The sequence below is a fragment of the Diabrotica undecimpunctata genome, chromosome 2 (assembly GCF_040954645.1).
Source record: "Diabrotica undecimpunctata isolate CICGRU chromosome 2, icDiaUnde3, whole genome shotgun sequence".
Classification (NCBI taxonomy): domain Eukaryota; kingdom Metazoa; phylum Arthropoda; class Insecta; order Coleoptera; family Chrysomelidae; genus Diabrotica; species Diabrotica undecimpunctata.
Genome location: NC_092804.1, coordinates 141,784,166 through 141,800,558, shown reverse-complemented (window position 1 = coordinate 141,800,558; position 16,393 = coordinate 141,784,166). Strand labels below are relative to the sequence as shown.

Here is a 16,393-nt window from a genome sequence, read left to right as displayed (position 1 = left end):
CTAATAGTAATCGCCATCGGACAAGACGAGAGCTTGGATCTTTAGCGTTAAAAAGCCATGTTAGGGGACGATGATCAGTATAAATTTTGAATTTTCTTCCGTACAGATAAGTCCGAAAATGTTTAACGGCCCATATTATTGCCAAACATTCTTTTTCAGTGGTGCTGTAGTTTGATTCGGTCCTATTTAGAGTTCTGCTAGCAAAAGAAATTGGTTTATCCTCCTTAGGATTACCTTGAGAAAGAACTGCTCCTATAGCATAGTTGCTTGCATCTGTTGTCAAGATGAAAGGTTTTTCGAAATCAGGATATTGAAGTATAGGCTTCGAGGTTAGTGCCAATTTTAATTTCTCGAAAGCATCTTGTTGGGAACTGGTCCAATTAAAAATCGTATCCTTTTTTAGTAAATTTGTTAGAGGTTGAGATACTTTGCTAAAATTCGGGATGAATCGACGGTAATAGCCAACAAATCCAAGGAAAGAACGGATATCTTTCACATTCTTAGGAGTAGGGTAATTTAATACGGCACTAATTTTCCCAGGGTCGGGTTGAACACCGTCTGTGGTTATAGAATGACCTAAATACATAACTTCTTTCCGAAGGAATTCACATTTTTCCGGTTGGAGTTTCAGGTTAAACTCAGAGAGTCTTTTAAAAACCTCACGTAATCGTCGATTATGTGTCTCCAAATCTCCCGCATGTATGACTATATCGTCAAGGTACACAAAGCAACGATAGTTTTGGATACCAGCGAGAACCGTGTTCATTAGCCTTTGAAAAGTAGCAGGGGAATTTTTTAGACCAAATGGAAGTCTCTTAAATTGATAATGTCCTGAAGGGACGGAAAATCCTGTTTTTGGAGCATCATCAGGGTCCATTTTAATCTGATGGAAACCTGATGCTAGATCTAGGGTTGAAAAATACTTAGAATGTCCTAACTGATCTAAAATATCAATTATATTAGGAAGAGGATATGAGTCTCCTACGCTAATTTCGTTCAATTTTCTGTAGTCTATTACGAGTCGCCATCTTTTTTCGCCGGAGGCGGAAATTTTCTTTGGAACAATCCATACAGGTGAATTCCAAGCGGAAGTAGAAGGTTCGATGATATCGTGATTAAGCATTGATTTAATTTGTTTGTTGACTTCAGCCTTATGTATCTCGGGATACCTATAAGTTTTTACATTAATAGGAGTATTGGAAGTGGTAGGAATTTGATGCATGATAGCGTCAGTACATGTTAGTTTATCACCTTCTAAAAAGAAAATGTCATTATATTCGGAACATATTTCGATAAGAGATGTTTTTTCTTCAGAATTTAGATGCTCTATTTTGAGGTTTTGGGTAAGCAGATTAAGTCGATTGGAATTACAGTTAGAAGATTCAGGAGAGCATATTGCTATACTCTGAGAATTAGAGTTGGATTCGAAAGGTTCAAGATTTAATTGCAAATCTGAGATTTTAATGGATTTTTCGGTAGTATTCAAAATGGACGTCAAAGCTTGATTATGATTGTTTACGGAAACTAAACTTTCGCAGAGGTAAACTCCTTCCAATATTTCTAATTTGGGAATAATACCTTGTCGAGTTTTCGGGGTGTTAAGTACGTTAATTTTAATAACTTGTTCGCATCTTGGGGATATAATGATAGGAAACTGAGAGTTAGGCCATTTAGGATTAGTCCCTAAATTATCTAGGTTATTATGGTCAGCTGTATTGGGATCGGAATTACTTCCTAATGGTTGGTTAGTGGTAGATGAGTAGATATGATAAAGAGGTATTCTAAAATCATTAGTCAAGATCAAATAATCTTCCTCGTAACTAAGATTTTTAGAAAATGTTCTCAGAAAATCGTTGCCAATTATGCCATCGAAGGTTATAGGAAAGTTATTAGGAACTGCATGAAAAGTAAACGTTTGGTTTTGAAGAAAAGGTAATGTAAAATGAGAATAGCAGATAGTTTTAATATTACTATCAGAATTACAATCAATTCCTTTAAGTGTTATGGGTGCATCTTCATAACAAGGAGTGTCAGTTTTTAAATTTTCAAGTTTAATTAAAGAAATAGTGGCACCTGTGTCCAATAAGAATTTGCATTTAGATTTTAGTTCTGGTATGTCGAGAAATAAATATATTGTGATACCCTGAAAATTTAGGGTAGAGATGCGGCCTGAATTATATTGGTGTTCCTTGTTGTGGCCGTTTCTTGACAAGGAACTGAAAAGTTTTTTGGGATCCGTTTGTCAGTTGAATTAGTGTCTCGTGGTTGATTATTATTTTGCCTAGCTTGATTATTATATTATCTTTCACGACATTCATGAATTAAATGACCCAATTTTTTACAGTAGTTGCAAATTTTGGTATTAGGAGTATAGTCTGTATGACGAATACTTTGTCTCTGGAAATTTTGGCTCTGATATGAGGTACTGGGCTGAGATTGGAAAGAATATTTATTTTGATATCGATTGTTACTATTGGAACTGGAACTAGAAGATTGGATTTTTAATCTACAATGTTGAGAAGTATGTCCGTTCTTGTTGCAATTGTGACAGTACTTGGGATTAGAATTACCTATGTTCTGGTACTTGAAAATTTCTGATTTCGATTTCAATTCCTGTTCTTCTGTTAAAGCAATACTAATTGCATTTTCTAACGTAGTTGGTTTTCTAGCTTTTACTACTAGTGCTATTTCCTTGTTAAGGCCTAATAGGAATACATTAAGCGCTTGATTTTGCAGAATTTCTGTATGTACCGTTCGTTTTAGTTCATCTGGTTCGCTAATGGTACTGAGTAGCTTAACATAGCAGTCTTCTACTCGATTTGCAAAGGACATAACAGATTCAGTTTGATTCTGCCTACATGAATGTAGTTCGAGTTGCCATTGTCCTTCAGTTCTTTTGTCGGTATATCCGTCTAAAAGATGATTCTTTAAGCTAGTCCAATTTTGAAAATCTCTATTTTTAATTAGCATTCTTGCTTTACCACATATTTTAGATTTAATTATTATAAATAAAAGATTTTTGTTGCTTTGGTCTACTAAAGACAAAGCCATAGTGCAATTATCAATGAATTCGTGAACTTTGTTTCGATCGCCATCGTATTTTATTAACATTTTTTCTGCCATCTCTAATGAGATATAATTACTAGTTGTCTGTACTGAATTAGGCATTTTTGGATTTGAATTGGAAAATAAAAGATATAAAATATAGTAACGGTATGAATATAAGTAGTGAAGAAAATGAAAGCAAAAAGAAAATAAAAGAAAATATGAAAATTATATGGTAACCAAAATCGTACAATTCAATAAAAATAATTCCGACTTACAGTATGAGAGTTTTCATTTTCTTGCAGATGTAGGTTTGGAGGTTCTGGATGCTCTGGGATGCTCTGGTATGATTTCTAGATGCTCTGGAGTTCTGGATGTTCTGGGATGCTTTGCTTTGATTTCTGGATGCTCTGGGATGCTCTGGGATGCTCTGGTATGATTTCTAGATGCTCTGGAGTTCTGGATGTTCTGGGATGCTTTGCTTTGATTTCTGGATGCTCTGGGATGCTCTGGTTTGAGTTCTAGATGCTCTGGAGTTCTGGATGTTCTGGGATGCTTTGCTTTTGATTTCTGGATGCTCTGGGATGCTCTGGTTTGATTTTTGGATGCTCTGGAGTTCTGGATGTTCTGAGATGCTTTGCTTTTGATTTCTGGATGCTCTGGGATGCTCTGGTTTGATTTCTGGATGCTCTGGAGGTTCAAAATTAGTGATGCTTCTTCCGGACCTAAGGGAACTCTAGGTATACTCTTTTTTCAGTATTTTTGACCTTATATATCCCACTTCTGACACCAAAAATTTTATGTAATGGATCGGGAAGAGATTTGTAACACTAATTTAAACACTCCGAGAATTTTGACGATTATTTATTTTATTTCAACTAACATCGATTTTTGAGAGGAGGTGTGATCAAACGCGTTGACTGGTTAACTGACTTTTCTCTACTAACTATCTATTTTTATTACTTGACTGAGATTTCATATTGTTTGTTGGATCATTGACGTTACTATCAGAATTTATATTTTCTATTATTTTAATGAGCAAAGTTCAGTAAGCGTCCAAATGTTATTTACTTTTCTATTGAAGTTTAAACAAGAAATTAGTTGCAGTTAAATAAAAAATATTTTGACTGTAATTTCCTAATGAGATATAAAATGATTATATTCCCTTAACAAAGGAAATTTGTTATTGTTTATTCTTTAATAATAGTAATGTTTAATTTAAATGATGATAGGAAAAGTTGCTCTGTGCTGATTAGTTAAATAAGGACATTGGCGTAACCGAAATAGTGTCGTTTCATTACATTATTAGACATATACATTTTAAAACAGCACCTTCCGTTCCTAATTTTCAATAAAAGATTTAAATATAGATTTAAATATAGAAGTAACTGCTGCTACTGGATCATGTTTTTTTCTTTCTTCTCGATCATCTGGATTATCAAAACGAAGAGCTGATAAAATAACTGCAAAACGCTTTTTAATTCATGACAGATCTAAAAATTTCTCTGCCAGTTCCATCTGTCGCAAAAAGCGTTTTTATATTCTCATAGTTCGATTTGAATACCGCAGAATATACGAGGAGTCCTAAAAAAGCTTTCATCCCCGTTATGTCAATATCCTCGAGGTCATGGTTATTAGGATCATTATACTTTATTTTCATTAAATTTAATTTATGATTGGTCCACTAAATAACATATTTTCATCAAACAATAACTGCCATACCTTTAGAGGATCAGCTTCCTCTCCAAGACTTCGTGCTTTTGTTTGTAGGACGGGAATTTTTGTTACTAAATTATGTTTCCTTGTACGAGATACTAGTCGAACTTCAGATTTACACCACCTGAATCGATTTTTTCCGTAGAAATATGTTTGATTATTAGTCTCAACTAAAGTTTCTTCCGAAATATTGTCTTCATCACTCTTCTTAGAAATGTCTGAATCCATCTGTCTGAATCAATCAGATTCCAAATAAACATCATCTTGTACTTGAATAACATCACTAGCGTCACTATCTAATTTGTCAAACCACTTCAAAGCTGTATCTTTAAAATCAGCATCGGTAAAACGAATTTTTTTTGATGGACCGGCCATGATTGTAACAAATACGCGACGTTTTCAATGAAACAAAATGTAACCTGAACCGAGACGTGCCGTCTAACAGACTAACTAAAACTGATTTTCGGTTATAACTTTTCCAAATATGCGTATTTCTTTACCTAATCTAACTTAACCTAATCTAAGTCGGGTCACTAATAGTCAACGAATGATATAAAGAATAGATGAAGTGATGTGCCAATGGGCGGAGGTATTTGTGCAGGGTGTTAAAAATTCTTTATGCTGTAGTCTGTCAGACGGCACGTCTCCAATTAAGGGTTAAAAAAAAACAAACCGAAGATTTCAAAACGAAACAATATACTGGTTTTAAACATATACAGTACTCGCTTCGGCGGTACATATTATACTAAACTTGAAACGATACAGAGAAGATTAGCATGGCACCTGCGCAAGGATGACACGCAAAATCGTGAAGCGTTCCACATTTTTCCTCTATCCAATAACCAAATTCATGGTTCAATGGAATTCGAATGGCTTTTACAGCCATATCGAAAACTTAAAAATATTAATCAATGAATTATCACCTTTAGTAATATGTTTACAAGAAACACGAATTTCTAATAATAATGTAAAATTATACACCATACATCAAAAATAGACCGGTGTAGCAAATAGCTAGCGGTGTTGTTGGCATCTTTGTGAAATCTACGGTCGAGTCCAAAGAAATTCCGTTAGATACAAATCTGGAAGCTGTTGCAGTCTCAATAGTTCATCATTTTAAAATTAACATTTGCAGTGTATATTTACCACATCCGGAAGAATCCATACTCTTAGAACTACAAAAAGTGATAGAATAAATTCCATCTTCTAAATTAATTATTGCTGACACAAATTGTCATAACGAATCTTGGGGATCTCTCCGAAAACTGACAAAAATGGCAAAACTCTATTAGAAATAATTAACAACCTCAAACTGGTGCTATTAAACACAGGAATGCCTACCCATTTCAACTCATACAATGGCACGTTTTCAACCATCGATTTATCCCTCAGCAATTCAACTTTAGCACCACTATTTGAGTGGAATACACTTTTACACTTATTTGACAGCGACCATCTACCAATTTTGATTACTCATATTAAAGACACAAACATTAATACAAACTTATATGAAACATGAAAATTAAGATCGGCGGACTGGGAAAAGTACACTAGTTTAATAACTGAACGAATGAAAGACTTCAAAATATTAGAAGATATAAACACCAGAATAACAAATTTGAATGGAATTCCAATAGATTTGGCCAGAGAAGCAATCGGAAAAACTAAAGCTACCACAAAAACACCTCTACCCTGGTGGAATATCGAAATAGAAACTTCTTTGAAACAAACAAAACGCTCCTATAATTTATTGAAAAAACCCAATTCCAAAACTAACTTAGCTAAATTAAGAGCGTCTCATCCATAAAGTCATCTACTCCAATAAGTAATATTTGGCAGAAAATAAGGAAAATAAAAGGCTCAACCAAAATTAATCATATCGACACCATTGCTACAGATAACTTAATTACTTCAGATAAACTAGAAATTGTAGAAATCTTAGCTGATCACTATCAAGTATATTCGAGCAATGATCGATAGAACTCTACATTTTTAAAACACAAAGAAAAAACTGAATCGTCACAAATCAAAATAGAAGATATTTTATATCCTCTCAATATACCGATTACACTAGACGAGTTAAACGAAAGCCTAGGCAATTCTAGAAAACTTCTTAAGGACCTGATGATATTCCAACAATATTTATTGAGAAACTACCTAAAACAGTAAAAAAATTTTAGTCGCCATCTTTAACAATATTTACCAAAGCCAAAAAACTTACCATCCTCCTATCGGCCAATATCTCTCACCAGTAACATTTGCAAAGCAATGGAGAGAATATTGAGTAAAAGACTGAAATGGCACTTAGAAAGGAAAAAATTTTTTACTTCAATACAAAGCGGATACCGTTCAGACAGATCAACAGCTGATAACATTGTTGCACTAGAATCCAAAATTCATAAAGCATTTACAAATCAACAAAAAGTAATTGCAATATTGTTCGACATCAAAAAAGCTTTCGACAGAACATGTACGCATTATATCCTCAAAATTATGAAAAACTGGAAAATAGATGGTAACTTTCTCGCTTTCACCAAAAACTTTCTTCAAAACAGGTCCATACAAGTAAAAAAGAATGGATTCATGTCAACATCGAAATCACTCCATAATGGAATCTCAAGGATCGGCCGTAAGTCCAGTATTATTCTTAATCGCAATAAATAATATAGCAAACCACATAAAGCTTCCCGTAAAAGCTAATCTTTTTGCTGATGATCTAGTAATATATGTTAAAATTAAAAATATAGAATTAGCTACGCAAATTTTATAGAGAACATTAAACGGCTTAGAAATGTGGTCTTTAGAGACCGGTTTAACTTTTTCAACTAAGAAGACTAAAATAATAATGTTTGACAAAAGAAATGTTAGGTAACCATCTCTGTCTTTACATGCTGTTATTCTGGGTTTGAAGTCTTTTCTGCAGCTGTTTATCTTCTATTAGAATTCGCGGAAGTCTTTTCTATTGTGGTGGTTAACAATCTCGTTTAGAGCGTTTTCGTATGGCCCTTTCTGTGTCCCTCTAAACGTCCTTTTTTCTTCTCGTCTAAGATTTTCATAGTCTTTTAGGTTTGATCTCGTTCTGCGCTGCTGAAGTCCCTTATATGCTTCATTTATTTTTCTGATGGTTAATGGATCTACATTCTTCGTCAAACCAATCTTTGTTTATTTTAGCCTGGTTAGGTTTTAAAAATCCTTTAGCTGCTGTATGGATAGCTTCCTTGCATTTGGTCCAGTGTTTTTCTATACTTAAATTTTTGTCAATTCTTGTCAGCTCTTCATTTAAAATTTTCCTGTAGTTATCCCTAGCGTCTTCAGATTTTAGAACATCAGTATTATATTTCGTAGATTGTGTGCTCTGGCCCTTCTTAGCGTTTGATATACGAGCCTTGAGTTTTGTTCTTACAAGGTAGTGGTCAGAGTCTATATTAGCACCTCTACATGGTCATCATCTACAGCTCAACATCTAGTACGTCCGAGAAATGTCGACTATCAAATAGTACATGGTCAATTTGGTTTTTTGTTTGATCAGATAAAGGTTTAAAGATATCCCAGATATGCACTTATACCTGGAACAACGCTCACATACCACAATGAAAAGATTCATCAATAATAATGAAAGAAACATACATGAAAAAGTGAAAAGTGAAAGAAGCAGTCCTCATCCTACTTAACAAAGGAAAATGTGTAGCAAACCCATCAGCAAAATGTAGCAGGCTTTGGTTGCCAGTACTAAAAGAAGAAGTCAACAAGAAGAATATATCAACAATAGCGGAGTAATAGAAGATGAGAATAACATCACCTACAATCTTATATACAACACATAAGCAACTCACAATACACAAACACAAATCTACGTTGCACAACTTACGTTAGATTACATAAACATATATCACAAAAAAACACAGAAAATAGCCATTTTCTTAACTATATACATGCTGTTGCCTACAAGATCAAGGCATGTATGTCAATTTTGAAACAACATAAATCTAATAACAAACAATTTGGTTATACATTTACGCAGAATCCTTTAAAATAATCTTTTTTGAGAACGATTTCTCGAAACGCCAAACATTAGTATGTAATTAAAAATATAATTTTCCTTACAACCAATAATAATTGTGGCTTAATCATAATATATAAACATAATATTTAAAGTAGGATGTTAATAAAAATGTACTTCTAGAAAAAGTATTTCTAGTGTAAATAAACTGTACATAATTCAACTATCATATTTCCATACATAGTAAAACAATATCATATTAGCATACAAAAGTAGCAATATACAATTATAAATGGTAAGATGTTGTTTACAGAAATGTATAAGTAACTGTTTTATTCTTAAAAAAAATTAAAAATACCGATTCACCAATTCACAATACCCTCAAGATGTAAATTACAAACGCTTTATGACTATGGTAATGTACTGTCGAGTAAAGTGACTTTCTTTATAGCAAACAATAGATTCAAGAATATACAGTGCTCGTATAACCTATTGTTTTGTTCCTTTATAATTATCCTCTTTTCACCGCGATATGGAGATTTCCTTTTAAGTATGAATGTTGTTCTAATTGGAAAAATAATGACTAGCAGAATACAATAAAATTGATTCAATAGCCCGGTACAGGATGGTATCTATGCTTCTATGGAACCGTGGAAGTGGATTTTATAACAAACACAAATCAAACAAAGTTATCATAAATTCAAAACTATTCAACGATGCAACAAAAAGACAGGGGAAGAAAACCTATTTGGAGGAATACAAAGAGATCGAAGACCTTCAAAATAGATATGATCTGTTTAACCTACACAAGAAAGTTAAAGAACTGGTAGGACTAAGAAAACAAAATTCCAATGCAATTCTGGATAGACACGGGACTACTATAACACATACGGACCAGAAAGTACAAAGATGGGCAGAATATATTTACGAATTGTTCGATGGTGAAAGAGGAGATCTGGAGCATATAGAACTTACGTCAGGAGAAATATTTCAAGAAGAAAATATTACAAAAGAAGAAATATTACACGCATTAAAAATAATAAAGACTGGGAAAGCCCTGGACCTAACATGCTTCTTATAGAAATCCTAAAAATTCAAGCACATTGATGTTTTAGTGACACTCTTGAACCAAATTTATAGTTCAGGCGTATTACCCAAAGAGTGGTTAACGTCGATGTTTATTTGTCTCCCCAAAAAGAAAAACGCAAGAGAATGCAGCGATTACCGCACCATTAGCTTGATGTCTCATGTGCTAAAGTTACTACTAAAAGTCATCCATAACCGAATATATCACAAACTGGACATGACGTTAATGATAAACAATTTGGTTTTCGCAAAGGCCTAGGAACGCGTGAAGCTCTTTTTTCATTTCATTTTTGTAATTTCTTTCACAATATCCGTGTATTATGTTTATCAGTATCCTGTTTAGTGGTTTTGAAGTGTTTGGTATATATTAAATTTAAATATGTCCACCATTCAAAAAAGTTCTTGGATAAAGTGTTTTTTTGAGTTGAAGCTAAGTGCAGACAAAGTATTTTACAAGGCATGTTCCAACAAAAAAAAAGAGTATTTTTATTGGACAAATTCGTTTTTACGTATATAAGACGGGCATAGAGAGAAGTATGAAAATACAGAAATTCATCAAATTGTAGACAATTCCGCTTTTGCTCTTTAGCTCTATGTTTTTTTTTTTTTTGGTGCTTGAACATTTTTTTTCTTCTACAGATTTTCTGTGAGAAGATGTTTCAAGTCGACCAACATTTAAAAACTGCGACTCATAAGTTGAAGCTAAAAAAAATTGGTATTAGGACCCTTTCAGCAGTCAATTTATACAGTTCTGCAAAATGTTCAAGATCAAGATGAATCAAAGAAGGAAAATTGTTTGTTTAATCAAGACCTGTGTAAAGGTCTGTTAGCAGCAAACATTTCGCTAAAGAAAATACAAAATACAAAAATAGACATTTTAGGCAATTTTTGTAAAAATATTGAACTTTTATATTTCTAACGGCGCAACACTAAGAAAGGGCAACGTAAATGTATTATATTAAGAAGTAATTGAGAAAATTAAAGTTTCCTTAAACGATAACAACTTTTATGTAATTGTCGATGAAAATATAGATGCATGTGGTCGATATACTGCATCTTATAATCGGCGACTTAAAAAAAGATAAACCAGGAAAACCTTATTTAATAGCTGCCAAACAGCTGGAGAAAACCAATAATATGACTGCAAGCCGTTTCATTTGGTAAACACCAACTAAAAGGGCAAAAAATATTGACAATTTGTGATATAACATATCATCTATAAAACAATAGATTGTATGTGTGGCATGAAATATATTTGTTGGCCACATGCTGGTGATTTAAACTGTAACAATTATTTGTTTAATTATATTTGTAATAAGGCTTGAAGCGTGAAGCACGTAACAGTTCAGAGAGAGAGAGAGAGAGAGAGAGAGAGAGAGAGAGAGAGAGAGTCGGTCAAAAGCAACTTACAGGTCCTAACGCTTCAAGTCATTATTTACCATGTTTGTGTAAATAAAATGGTCAATTGAGTTTGGTGTTATTACTTTAATCCAAAAATTCAATTTATTTCTGTATTAATAGAATAACTAATTCGTGTCTAATGCAAGAAAATTATACACGGTAATTCGAGCAAAAAGAAAAACATCGTTTGTGGTAAGCCCCTCAGAGAAGAAAAGGGCACATAGCCACAAGCCACATAGCGACCTAAAACTACAGTCCACAGTTAGTATAGGTCTAATTGCTGCTTTATAGATTCTTGTTTTTGTGTCTTGTCTTAGGTGTTGGTTCTTCCAGATTGTGTCATGAAGCTTTGTTGTCGTACTTTTTCTTCAACATCTTCGTAACTAGTTGTATCTCTTCCCAGATATCTAAACCTTGCTTCCTGCTTTATTAGTTTTCTATCAATTTCGATTTTACATCGTAGTGGGTATTTAGATGTTGTCATACATTTGATTTTTTTCTGCTGATATTACCAATATATTCACAAAAACAAATATGGAGATTCATAAGAAACCAACGAAAAGAAATGGCAGAATTGAAGCAATACAATAACATACCAGGTAACGAATGGGAAAGATACCTGACGGAACTGTTTAAAGGAAAGTTCAGTTTCAGGAAAAAATCAGTTTTCAGGAACTAGAGATATCGAGAGCCATAAATTCACTCAAAAATAGAAAGTCACCAGGACCAGACGGAATAACCAACGAGCTTCTAAAACACGGAGGAAAAAGCTTGGAGATTCAAAGCAAACAATTCTTATACAAAAAAGACTAGATCAAGTTTTCTTAATTTAATATGAGCATAAGACAGCAGATAAACTTTGCAAAACAATAATGAAAGGACGCACAAAGCCGCTCAAGATTCTTTAAGTAGGTACTACAAACAAAGATCACATTGTTAGAAATTACTGGTGGAATGATCATCTAGAAAAAATGAAAAAACATAAACAAGAAATATATCATAAATGGATAAATAATAAAATACAAGGAAGTAAAGAAAAATATAAACAAGCATAGGTTAATTTTATGAGTAATAAAATCCAAAAATCAAAGTTGGGAAGACAAATGCCAGGAGCTAGATATATATTCCAGGGCGAAAATCTAGAGAATTCTGGAGATTTATAAAAAATCTAAGAACAAACAAGAGGGAATGCATAGTAATAAACTCCATAACTGTATTGAAATAAATGAAGAAAATGAATACCATTGTTAAAAACGGTTGTCTTCTTTGTCCTGAAGGAACGAACACCTGCAGAACTTCTAAAAATCAATCCACTAGAAGAAGAAACATAATCACATTGTTATGTAACAGATACATAAATGAGGAGCATGTACTACAGACATGGTGAGAAGAATTGATAACATCGCTTCTTAAAAATTAATGTGTGGTATGGTATACTAAATGAGCGAATTATTGGTCCTTTTTTTGATTTAGAAAATCGCATCCACCAAATGGCCATTAGCGAAAAATTATGGACTACATTCGGTACAATTACTGCATTACATTTTGGTTTATTAAATATTGTGGTACTTATTTATGTCTTTCAAGAAATTCAGAGTATTGTTAAAGTTACAGTCTGCACCTAGAGCTTCTAGAAGTGTTTCTGGTATCTTGTTGTTACTTCGTTGTTGATTGTAGAGGGGATATTCACATAGTATGTGAATTATTGTTAGTGTCGTATTACACGTAATCATGCGTTAACCTAGTATGTCCGAGTCTGAGGCGCGTTACTATTATTTATTGGCTTCTTGACGTAGGTAACACATTCCATGTCTCTATGCTGGGTTTAACTTATTTTAATTTTGAGTTCGACACATTCCATTTATTTTTCCACGCACTTAAGATTGATTTTTTTATATAAGCTTTTAAATTCGTTGGTACTGATGTGTTTACGATTTCGGAAATGTCACTCACTATCGCGTCTGTCGCACTATGGTCAGCAGTTTCGTTTCCTTTTATTTCTATATGGGATGGGAGTCTGTTAAGATAATATATTTACAGTTTGTTGTTAGATTGATTAGTTCTATGGCGCGATAGAGAACATACAGTTCAGTTGTATAGATAGTACTAACATTAGATAGTTTGAATTTAAGGACCTTCTCTAATGGAAAATAATTAAATCATGATTAATGAAGTTTTTGTTAAATGACTTAAATTCAAAGTTATAGTTGGAATTCGTCATTTAGGTGTTTTGTGATTCTTTTTTTCTAAGTTTGGTACATTTGATTTTAAGAGATCTATCAGTTATGTGAGCATATAAGTTACTAATTATTGCTAGTAATCCAGTAAAATCATGTGTATAATTAGTTATAGTGGTGATAATATTTGGAGAACCTGGTGCGTTTTCTAACAGACCTATAAATTGATCGTGATTAAGGATATATGGTGGTGAATGTTCATTTATTATTGTTGTTAGGTCAGTATCAAAACTTTTCTTGGGTTTTTTGTTGTGTTTTCTGTAGGTTTCCTAAAATTTATTTCTGTTTGTTTGTCTTTTTCTGACGGAGCTGGTGTATAATATATTGGTGAAGGTGAATTTTCTGGATGTGTAATGGTATTGGTAACTGAGGATTCCTTTGGTTCGACATGTTTAGGATTTGTACTGTTTGTAAAGGAAGTAGATTGCTGATTACGAAGTTTTTCTATGGGGTCCATTTGTGAAGGAGTGTTTAACGATGTTGAAATAGTTGGAGGTGTGGGTGATTGTTGAGAGTTTGTGGGATTTTTACAATTATTAACATTATGTCCTTGCTGTTTGCAGTTAAAGCATAACTGATTATCTTGGGATAAGAAAATTCGATAGGATTTGTTATCGTAATTAATCAAAAAAGATTCTGGTAAAGGATTTATAACAGGGTTGATAAAAACTTGTCTTCTGAAACTGTAAATATGATTGAATTCCGGTAAGGTAGAGCTAATACAAAGAAAAGTTATTGATGACATTAGCTTGAGACCTAGATTTTCTAATTCGTGAATAAGAATATCATGGGGGATTAAGGGGCATACATTTGATAGAACTAACCTATCCGCTGGAGTAATATATTTTCTAGCTTGAACTGGTTCATCATTTATTAGTATTACACCATCATGTACTTGCATAAAGTTATCTACAATTTCTTTGCTCGCGTAATCCATCCTTTGAAGAGAAAACGATCGCGTGTTTAGGACTATGGTATGTATGTTGGCTTAGAACTTTTGAGTAGGATTTAACTGTGTTGGTATGTTGTGGTACAGAGCTAATTACGTTGGAACTTCCATCTGATATTACGGACATGATAAATCCTCTATATGCGATCTTAACAGGACTTTATTTTATATATAGATTAAATCAAATAAAGTCAGACTCTGTTTATTTTAAAATTTGTTGATCGGTCTGGTAATTACCAAATTAGCTGAATAACGATAAGAGTACAACTAGTTTTTGGTTAATTTGTAACTACAATAATATTGATAAGAATATGTTATTGATGCTTAAAAGTGATATTTCTAATCAAACTATGATAAATTTGGAAAGAAGCACTTACGGCATTTAACAAACCACGTAAACTTCTTTACTCACAAAAATCTAATTTTATAACAGATGATGTAAAACACTTAGATATTGTTAAACTAAACTTAAATATAAATAAACTTTTTATTTACATTTATTTAGTAACGATTTCTTTGTACTAATTACTATTTGATAAGGAGTTCGTCTTCGATACGTGTTTACGGTTCGAAGGTTGGAACTAGAGTCTTTATTGGCCCTTTCTTCTTTGAGGAAAACATAAACTTAAATAACTTTTTATAATTTTTAAACATCGACTTGTGGGATACTATTAATGAGCTTTCACTTAGAACAACTAAATTTGTGTATCCATTGTTCTTGTCATTACGCCAGAACTGTGAAGCAATGACTTAATGAAAATTTTTAAAAGCCGTTGGATAGGCCGTGGTAGTCCGTTCATACATTGGCTACCCAGATATCCAGATCTCAAAATTTTAAAATTCTTCGCCTGGGGAGTCACCAAACAAAATTTTACCAAACCCTTTCAAGAGACGTAGACAAACTTCGTGCAAGAATTCGACAGGCATGTGTAGAAATTACTCTTCAATAACTAAAAAAATATTAGAAATATTCGTAACCGCTACAATAAATGTATCCAATTAGATCTTTGATTGATAGAGGCAACTAGGATTTAATCTAAAATTATATTTTCATGACAGTCAGTTGATACAGGGTGTCCTTTTTTGGCTGTTAGTTAGTAGCTTAATCAGTTTAAAAGTATAAGTTGTCATAAACTAAATATATATATATTTTTTTTAAACCCATTCTCTATCCTTCCATTGTTGGATGTAGGTTTCCCCTAGTTCTCTCCATCTTTCCCTATCTTGAGCTGTTCTCTGCCATGTGGGACCTCTTTGTTTCCTGATGTCATCTTTCTACCTCATCTGTGGTCTGCCTCTTGATCTCTTTGCATTGTATGGACGCCACTTTCCGATGGCATTGTTCCATCGTCCGTCTTGGAGACGTTCATTGTGTCCAGCCCATTTCCATTTTAGTTTTGCTGCTTGTTCTATCGCGTCTACTGTCTTTGTTCTGGTTCTGATCTACTGGTTACGTTTTCTATTTTTAAGTGATATACCCAACATTTGTCTCTCCATCGCTCTTTGTGCCTTCCTTATCCTATCCAAATTGGCCTGTGTAAATGTCCATGTCTGTGCTCCCTAGGTGAGCACCGGTATTATACAGGAGTTATATACCTTGCTTCGTAAGTACAGAGGGATTGTTTGATTTTTTAGAACGTAAGAAAGTTTGCCAAACGCTGCCCATCCCATTCTTACTCGTCTCGATATTTCGGCTGTTTGATTTTCTCTGTTAGCTCTGATTGCTTGTCCTAGATAGATATACTCATTTACCTGTTCTATTTTTTCTGTTTGTATTTTTATTGCCTCTTGGTCTTCCGTGTTTGTCATTATTTTTGTTTTGTTGAAGTTAATTTTTAGGTCTTTTTGCAGTGATTTTTCATGAAGTTCATTCAGCATTAATTCTAGTTCTTGTCGTTCCGAGGAGATCAGGAGTATATCATCCGCATATCTAAGGTGATTTAGGTACTTTCCGTTAAT

General features: G+C 33.3%; 1 protein-coding gene and 1 non-coding gene across 2 annotated transcripts; one reads left to right on the top strand and one right to left on the bottom strand.

Annotated features, from left to right (window-relative positions):
* Positions 1-2,298: 2,298 nt before the first annotated feature.
* Positions 2,299-3,290, bottom strand: LOC140433082 (uncharacterized). The gene has a single exon (XM_072521142.1). It carries the CDS (start codon positions 3,166-3,168, stop codon positions 2,299-2,301), a length of 870 nt encoding a protein of 289 aa, XP_072377243.1. The 5' UTR covers positions 3,169-3,290.
* A 2,189-nt stretch (positions 3,291-5,479) lies between these two features.
* LOC140435337 (U6 spliceosomal RNA) lies at positions 5,480-5,589 on the top strand. The gene has a single exon (XR_011950144.1). It is a non-coding gene; the product is annotated as a U6 spliceosomal RNA (small nuclear RNA).
* Positions 5,590-16,393: the final 10,804 nt, after the last annotated feature.

Bases quoted from the DNA above. Each gene is read 5' to 3' on its own strand.
- LOC140433082 (XM_072521142.1), bottom strand. From the start codon at position 3,168: ATGCCTAATTCAGTACAGACAACTAGTAATTATATCTCATTAGAGATG.